The following is a 9,312-nucleotide window of genomic DNA, read 5'->3' on the forward strand; positions in this document are numbered from 1 at the left end:
TATTTATTTATTTTATACGTTTTAAATATTGATATTTTTCCAACAATAGAAGAAAGTGTGCACAATTTTTAAATTTTGCAATTAATGAATATAAAAAAACAAACTTGATATCATCTTTCCACTTATGGTTCGCTTAATTTATTAAATTAGTCTTTTCAAATTTTTTATTTATTAAATTAGTATCCAAAATTCTAAATTGATTGCACTTTTTAGTTCTCAGTATATCCCAAGACTTTCGCATTTTGTTGCTTCCAACGGAAAAATCTTTCGCTTCACCCTCTTAAAAGCCATTTGTTTCAGGTAAAATGATCTCGCCTTTGATCGTCAGATTTAGGGTTTTGTATGTATCAAAGTACTCCGTAGCGTCGTTCTTTTGATTACAGTGCTGGTTATACGATGGCTAATTCTTCAAATTTTTGCCTATAGCATCATTCATTTGAATGCCAAAGTTTCTACATTTATACGGTTTTAATCTCATTTAGCATTCAGTATTGCTCATAAATTAGAGATGTTTTTTTTTTGCAGTCGTCTTATCACAGGATTGGGGATTTTACTGTAATGATCAATAACCCCCAATTATAGGTATTGCGAAATTCGATGTTACAATCTGAGTTATTCGTTGATTCTAGCTATGTGTGGGAATGTTCTTTTTGGTCTGGAAACTAAAATCCTATACACAGCCAGATAATAGTCTGCTTGCTTCCATGGATCCTCCTCAAAGCTTACCACCCATGCCTTTCCAAGTAAATGCCTTCTCTTCTAATCCATGTATATATATGTGTATATATTCTTTCACTATAAAAACCCGTTGTAATAAACACTGTTTGATGCAGTTTCGACCCGCTGTTCCGCCGCAGCAGTTTGTGCCCGGGCCCAGCCCAGGCCCGCCTCACCATTTTCAGCCCATCGGGCGAGACGTCCCACCGCAGCCGTTTTATCCTCCACCGATGCAGCATTTCCCTCAGCAGATTCTCCCGCCGGCAAACGGCTTCACTCCGAGTAATCCCGGCCGCCCGGGAATGCCTCTCTCTTCCTCCTACACCGTAAGTTCTTCTTCGGTGGTTTTTCATCACCGCAGATAGACTTTTAGTTCGGTTCGAGCTGTTGGCTTTATAGTTTTTTTTTTCTTTCTTTGTTGTAGTTTGCTCCTTCTCTGTATGGTCAAATGCAAAGAGGCTTCGGCGATAACAACCAATACCCCGTTTTGCCTCAAATGCACGCCCCAAATGTCTCTTCAAATGGACACCCGACATTATCGACAGAGAGTCCGAACAGTGTCTCTAGTAAACCTGCCGATCAACCTTCTATCGCAAACATTACTAACTCGGTACATAATTCCTTTGTCATTTATGAAAAAAACTTTGTGATATAAAACATCCATATAATGAATTTTTTGAATATCCAGGTGGCTACTAACCTCGCTCCCGAGGCTCTTTCTGATTGGAGAGAACATACGTCTGCCGATGGAAGAAAGTAATTGCTACGATTCTTTTTTTTTTAATTCGTGGTTAGTCTGTACATTTTTATTGAATAAACTTTATGTTGCGCAAAATATTTCAGATACTATTTCAATCGGAGGACCAGATTATCGAGCTGGGAGAAGCCCATAGAATTGATGACGACAATAGAGGTGAATCATAGAATTGGTTTCATGTCATTTTCTTGGTACTAAAAACTGTAATTCACAAATCATAGTAAGGCAATACCACACGCAAAATTAAAATAGTGTTATTGTGCGACTTCGAGTCTAACTCCATATGCCCTATAATTTTTAAGCGTTGAAATTGCATTGTGTTGCACCGATTAGCTTCACTCACATTGCAATCGTGGTTTTAGAAGAGGTTACGCTACTTTCACCTTTTTTCTCCATAAGTTTAAGGAGACTTTTCTGTCGGCATACAAAGTCGAATTTGACATTTGGAATAAAGGAGAGAGATAAAAAACTAATAAATATTAACGTTTCTGATGGATGAAATAGCACGTCATCATTCTTTTTATTCTATAGATTGAACACTTACGGTTCGCCATTTGGTCGAATGGAAACCCCAACAATTTCAATCAATCACTTTTATTCTGGCGGTTGTGTCATATGCTTTTTAAGGTTCTAACTTCCAAGGTATTCTCTTTCACAAGGGCCTCCGAGGTATTGTGACTTTACGTGACTTCCATAGCATTAAAGGTGATTACAGATATATGCTGTGCTGTGGGCCTTTGCCGCTAGCTCTTCCTACTGTCTAGCCTTAATGTTAGTAAACTCTTGTCATACACATCACTTGATTTTGACGCTCGTCCCGTGTGAAATTTATATCTTCACCTTCACGTATCTAAGCCTATACTCTTAAGGATAATCTTTCAGCGGAGGAGCTATATTCCGCCATAGTATTAGCTTTATCTATATATTTGTACTCTTGCTTAATATTAATGACTAAATGTATGTATTGACATGGACGATCTGCTCTTTCCTTAAAGTTGTGACACCATATATTTGCCATTCTGACAGAGGGCTGATGCATCAACTAACTGGAAGGAATTCACTAGCCCTGATGGAAAAAAGTCTGTATTCTTCTCAATTACTTGCACCTTTTTAATGTAATTAGTGACTCTTTATAATGCCTTCATGTGTGTGTGTCCCAGGTATTACTACAACAAAGTAACCAGAGAATCAAAATGGGTCATCCCTGAGGAGCTGAAGGTGTTACCCTTTTACTATTGTACCCAATTTTAAAATAATTTAACCTTTTATGGTCCTCCTTTAGTTGCTTATACTTTCATAATTTTATTCCACCGCGCATCTAGTTGGCTCGTGAGCAAGCCATGAACGCATCTTCCAAAGAAAAGCTGTGTATTCCAATTGTAACTTCCTCTGCCACAGAGTCCGGCTCTTCTCTGGCTGTTGGGTCCGCATCTAATCCAGATACATCTTTGAAACCCGAAAGCTCAACACCAACTATTACTTCCACAGAAGAGCCTATTTCTGCTTCTTGTGAACGGAAAGACTTGGTTGTTTCGGGATCATCAAGCTCACCTGTGGTAGCGTCTGCTTCAGAAGCCAATGCCGACGCAGACCAAAGATCCGGGACTCCGAATGCTCTTGCAACATCTGATATTGTCACTGATATTGTGGGCACCGCAACCAATGCAGTCACAGAATCAATGTACTATTTCTCCTAGTCTGCATTCGTGAATGTTCTATTTAATTAGCATGTGTACAATCACGAATTAGCTACAGTAAAACCTACATAAACAGGCATGAGTTCAGGAAAGGATCTCCTGAACTTTGGGTAGCTGTCATTAAACTGGGTAGAATACTTTATGAACTGAGCAAAGTACTAGAATAGATAGTCAGAAACGCAATTTCAATAGTGGTATAAAACATGCCTATACAAACTCGATTCATTATTTCAGGATAGGAGTTAGAACCAAACGGAATAGGATAAAACAACAATTAAGGTTTATTTTGTTCTTTCTTACATCACGCCCTTTGATGAGAATTTGTTTGTCTTGAATTTCGTAGGAATAGTTCCATTAATTCAACTCAGGACACAATGACTGCTCCGAATGGAGTTTCTGTGCACCATAAAGAGGTACTATCCGTTTATTTCGCATTGTTGATAATTTTCTATTTCTATTATATTTTTATGGACTCAATCTATGTTGCAATTATTGCAGGATGCTTCAAATGAGGCTATAGGAGAGAAAACTAAAGATGTTCCAGAAGATAAATCAGTTGACCGCGAATCCTTAGTTTATGCTGATAAGATGGTATTGATTTTCTTGTATATTATATTCTGTCTATTTGCTTTAACTTAGAATATTCTTTTCATTATTTTCTTCTTTCCAGGAGGCAAAAACTGCGTTCATGGCACTGCTGGAGTTTGCTAATGTTGGGTCTGATTGGAACTGGGATCGGGTAATTGTAGAATCTAAAATTTTGAAATTTTGAATCTGTATGTAGTAATCTTTTTTTTTTGTTTGTTTTGTATTTGACTCTATGCTAACTGTATCAGGCAATGCGAGTAATAATTAATGATAAAAGATATGGTGCTTTGAAGACACTTGGAGAGCGAAAGCAAGTTTTTAATGAGGTAAGCTCTCTCTTTCTGTTTTTTTTGGTGTGTTTCTATGATGCATGTTTCACAATTTTGTGCATGTTGCCAACCATTTTTTTTTTTTTTTAAAGAAACCGGAATTATATAGAATACCCGCCCCCAGCGGGAAAAGGGAATAAAAATTACAAAATAATTTATTTTTTTGGTGTTGCCAACAAAATATATAACCCATGCTTTGAGGAAAGTTAAATTTGATTTTATAATGAATGGTGACATCAGTTTTAGACGAAATAGTTGTTGTCCTTCTCTAGTTCTTGGTGGTTCAGTATAATTTATCATGTAACAATATGTAATTATGTATTCAATTTGAAACATTGCAGTTATGGATAAAATTTTGGAATCTATTAGCTTTAGCTTTATCTGTAATCGATTCATAATCTCATGCTTGTATTTTCTTTTCTGATTTATCTTATTTTATAAAATACTGTAGTTTATGGGTCAAAAGAAAAAGCAAGATGCAGAAGAAAGACGCAGTCGGCAAAAAAAGGCACGAGAAGACTTCAAAAAAATGTTGGAAGTATGTTCTCTGTTGGTTTTGAAATTTCGTTTACCTTCATTATGCACAAGTGTGTACCTATTCTTACCCTTAATTTATTTTATTTTTTTACTTAATTTCTTTGGTAGGAATCTAAGGACGTAACAATTTCTACAAAATGGAGGTTTGTATTTCCTTTACATGATAATACTTAGTGATGGTCCCTTTGTTTACATGTGGTTACTGAACTACCATTGTTTGTTGCTTTGATAATTCTCAACTACTTTCAGTAAAGCAGAAATTTTATTCGAAAATGACGAGCGATTTAAAGCTGTTGAAAGAGAGAGAGAGCGAAAGGAAATTTATGAGAACCATATTGAAGAAGTGAAAAAAGAGGTAAGTATGCTAATAAGTCAACTTTTACTGGTGAAGATATGTATCATAAGCATGTAAAAACCCAAGTGTCTTTTTTGGTCAGGAACATGCAAAGGCACAAGAGGAACATAGACGCAATAAATCAGAGTACAGGCGGTATCTGGAGTCTTGTGACTTTATTAAGGTACTTCTTTTGAAAACAGTGCATTGTATTCATAGATTCTCTGTGTTGATCTGATTTTTTATCTTTATATTTTCCTTCTCTTCTTAGGCAAACAGCCAGTGGAGAAGAGTTCAAGACCGCTTGGAGGCTGATGAGAGATGTTCTCGCCTCGAGAAAATTATCCGCTTGGAAGTCTTTCAGGTAATTATTTTTTCCACCCCTTGTTTTGAAATGTGTGTGTTTTTAATATTTTGTTTTTATTTTTATTTTTTTTTATGCTTGATTTTCACTGCTAATGTTCACTTCATCCTAGGATTATATCAATGATCTGGAGAGGGAAGAAGAGGAACAGAGGAAAATACAGAAGGTTCGTTGGTGTTTTTCGCTATCTATTTTCTCTTGGATTAGTGTTCTGATCTCAATCTTTCTGTGGATGTAGGAAGAATTAAGAAAAGTAGAACGTAAAAATCGTGATGATTTTAGAAAACTAATGGATGAGCATGTTGCCTCCGGTGATCTCATGTTCAAAACTCACTGGCGTGATTATTGTATGAAGGTTAGAATTTTTTTTTTTTTTTTTACTCGAATGAAATAATATTTCTTAGTGAGATTTTTGTTGGGATTGATCTCTGTTTTGATCTCTATACTCGTTTCAATGCTTTTGCTTTCTATTTTATTTTTTTGCATCCTTTGGCTTAGGTTAAAGAATTGCCCGCATATTTAGCAGTTGTATCCAACGCCTCTGGTTCAACTCCAAAGGATTTATACGATGACGTTGTCGAACAACTTGAGAAACAAGTAATTTTAACTTTTTTGCATGTTATAATATTCATTGTTCTGAGTTTCTTACTAGTAATTTTAACTTTTTTGCATGTTAAAATTACTTGTTTCTCAAGTAATTTAGCAGTCAAAATCGCTTAAAATTAAATCTGGTGAGTTTCTTACTAGATTATTTTTTTCTCACTTTTTAACAGTTCCAGGACGATAAAACAAGAGTCAAGGATGCGGTCAAGTTAGGAAAGGTATTGGTTAGTCAATATTTCTCGTGTTCACATAGTTTATTTACTTTTTTTTTTTTTTTTTTATTATTTTTTTTTACTCATGTTCACATACTTAAACATGTGTAAGCGTTAACAATCTTGCAATATTCAGATTTCGATGACATCGGTCTGGACATTCGATGAATTCAAAGATGTGATTGTGAGCGAAATCGGCTCTCCAACAGTTTCCGATGTCAATTTAAAGGTACGGCTGGCCAATCTTAATCTTGTGGTTCGATATTCTTTTAAAGTCAAGTCTCCATGGATAATTATTATGAAAGTATTTAATCCAAAAGAGAAGGTGTTTTGTCTGTAGTTTCCATTAATTTATCCGATAGTATAAAGCTTTTAGATTTGTTGGATTTCATGTAATTTGATTTTCTAGTATTTTTTTTTTTTTTTTTTTTTTTTGTATTTGCTACTTAAGATGATGATCAAGAATTAGTACAATAAAGTATACAAATATTTGATTGGTTTCATTTTTTTTTGGGGGTTCAAACATTGAGTTTGCAAGCTGTAGCGATTGTGAGACCATATTAATCCTAAAGAGAAGATGTTGTCTATCAAATTGTTTATCTTGTTGCTGGTCATAGTATCAAGTATTGTTTGAGAAGCTTTCGTTCTTATTGCAACTCAAGTGAAATTCTCCCGACAATCCCGAGAATATCATATAGGTTATTGATTAGTTTCCAGTGGAAGTAAACTGAGCCGATATGATCTCATGTGAGTTGCTATGTTCTTGCATTGCAGATGGTATTTGATGAACTACTCGAAAGAATCTGTGAAAAGGAGGAGAAAGAAGCCAAAAGGCATAAACGCCTTAAAGATGATTTCTATCATCTTTTATCCTCTACTAAGGTCTATTACTGTTGATATAAAAATATTACCACTTTAACTCTCTTAACAGCTTTATAAACCGTTAACCATATTAGTAACGTGGCTTAAAATTTTACTATCGGCAGGAGATATCTGCATCTTCTGATTGGGAGGACTGCAAATCGATTTTGAAACATAGACAAGAGTATAGGTAACCTTTTCTGTTACCTCGTGTAATATACACTGTCTCGAATATGTTTGTTCTTTTTTATTATTTATTTTAATATTCACAAATGCTTAATGCTTGATTATAATCAAATTATGTATTTCAGGTCTGTTGGCGATGAGAGCTTGTGCCAGGAGATATTCGAGAACTATGTGACTCAACTTAAAGAGCAGGCAAAAGAGAGAGATCATAAAAGGAAGGACGAGAAAGTACAAAATTCGTATAAACGCTCTTTTTTTTTCCTTGTACACACACACACACAAAAACTACCTGAGATGTGTTTCAGTTTCACTTCTCTTTTTCTGAATCTCATGCTTTGCAGGCCAGAAAAGAAAGGGAGAGAGACGAACCGGAGCGAAGCAAGGCCAAGCATAGGAAAGAAAAAGAGTCGGGACGGTCGAGAGAAAAGGACGACCATCTGGAGAGAGATGAAACGGAGGAAGAGAGCGCCGATTTGACCGAAAGTCATGCGAGCAAAGAGACCAAAAGGCCGAGTCATAGAAGACATAGGAAGCGACATCACAGTTCGGAGAGTCACGGTGATGAAACCGTGCAGTCTAAGAAGTCCTCCCACGAAGGTAGTGGAAGCAGCCACAAGAGAAATCGATCGGTATGTATGTCAGATGACAAATTTACCCTACGTTTTTAAATGACATTTATGCATATTTGATTTCGAGTTAAGTTGATAGAAGTGGGATAATGTGAGAACATAAATAGATACTCTTACTGACAATAAACTCAATCACTTGGCCAACCGTGAACCAACAAATTTCGTTCAGGTTAACTGCAGAAACAGTTTTCTAAAGAACCATAATTGCCTTGAGTGCATATTAATTTTTAATAAAAAATTTCGGTTTATTTCAATTAATCGAAATGATTTCAGTAGATATTAAATGTAAGGTTAACTTTCACCTAAAATTGGTTAATTTAACCGGTTATATAATGCTTAATAATTAATCAAAACATTTTTGTAACTGAAATAAGCATCTTCACCCAAGACCACCACACTAGGATAAGCTGCTGATTAAATCAATTCTCTTGCGAACCCTAATAAGTCAGCCTAACCATCTATTTATACTGAAAATATCATACAATAAAATTACAATTTTAACATTCTCGATAATGTTAGAGAGTAACATATGCATTGTTCGTTGTATTGTAGCACGTTTCTGCTACCGAATCGGACCATGAAGGCAGACACAGAAGGCACAGAAGAGATCATCGACACAGTTCTCGTAGGAACGCCGATCACGCGGACCTCGAAGATGGGGAATTCGGGAACGGCGTGGAAGATCGGTAGTCCTTTTCGATCCTGCTTACTCTTCTTTTTGTTTTTTCTTGACCCCCGGGTTTTTAGCCTCTAATTTATTTATTTAGAAATGTAGTGAGATTATAGTGTGTCAGAGTACCTCTATTGGTTTATGGTTAAATGCAAGTATGAAGCTTTTTAGACAATTATATTTATTTGGAAGAGCTGAATTAATCAATAATTTGTACCACATAATAATAAATTCTCAGTTCAATATGGTATATTATAATACTAAACTTCTAACTCATATTGGGCATGGGTTGAGAACGAGAATTGAACTTTATGAGATCTAACCTCCCTTTGTTCCTCAATAGCTCAGTGGTAGAGCGGTCGATAACGTTTTTACGTTTGAGTTCTTTACTAGTACGTACAATTACGGCTATGATCACTTCTGATGTTTCAAGTGGTGTATTTGGTATTGCTTCCTTGATTACAGCAACAACGTCCCCAAATTGAGCATAGTATGTCACTCACAGAACCATGTCTAGTGTTTTACCTTGATCTTTTTTTTTTGCTTGTAGGCCAACGACTTCCTTAAACTCCAAGGTAAACCACTTTCCTTTTGTTGCTTATGAAACAAGGCATGCCAAGCTTCATTTTTGCATACTTTTGGCTTTACCTTTTCCTTTCACAATTTTATGTATGTGCATCTGGAGTATGTTGTAGAAATAATTTGTTTTATGATTTAAAATAATTTATTATGTGATATAGAATAGGTGAAAAAAAAAAATTCAACTTGATATTACCGAGGTTGGTATAGCAAAATACACCATCTTTCCAAATATATATATCGACTGGT

At 35.5% G+C, this 9,312-nt stretch overlaps 1 protein-coding gene across 2 annotated transcripts; it reads left to right on the forward strand.

The window, feature by feature from the left end:
* The first annotated feature begins 201 nt into the window (after positions 1–201).
* Positions 202–8,734, forward strand: LOC149389795 (pre-mRNA-processing protein 40A-like). Of its 2 annotated transcripts, none has more exons than XM_089622892.1 (29): positions 202–300; positions 526–582; positions 681–743; positions 834–1,043; positions 1,142–1,327; positions 1,406–1,473; positions 1,561–1,630; positions 2,501–2,553; positions 2,635–2,692; positions 2,797–3,155; positions 3,515–3,584; positions 3,670–3,762; positions 3,842–3,910; positions 4,008–4,085; positions 4,540–4,626; positions 4,734–4,768; positions 4,875–4,980; positions 5,063–5,143; positions 5,231–5,323; positions 5,436–5,489; positions 5,562–5,678; positions 5,822–5,920; positions 6,097–6,144; positions 6,275–6,367; positions 6,913–7,020; positions 7,125–7,189; positions 7,311–7,413; positions 7,527–7,814; positions 8,367–8,734. In XM_089622892.1, exons 3-29 carry the CDS (start codon positions 705–707, stop codon positions 8,502–8,504), a joined length of 2,868 nt encoding a protein of 955 aa, XP_089479018.1. In that variant the 5' UTR covers positions 202–300; positions 526–582; positions 681–704; the 3' UTR covers positions 8,505–8,734. The 2 variants fall into 2 exon arrangements, with proteins under 2 accessions (XP_089479018.1, XP_089479019.1); XM_089622893.1 differs by having other exon boundaries at positions 685–743.
* The last annotated feature ends 578 nt before the right edge of the window (positions 8,735–9,312 follow it).

This window comes from Urtica dioica, chromosome 8 (assembly GCF_054948205.1).
Source record: "Urtica dioica subsp. dioica isolate 48M chromosome 8, U.dioica_male_clone48M_v1_H2, whole genome shotgun sequence".
Lineage (NCBI taxonomy): Eukaryota > Viridiplantae > Streptophyta > Magnoliopsida > Rosales > Urticaceae > Urtica > Urtica dioica.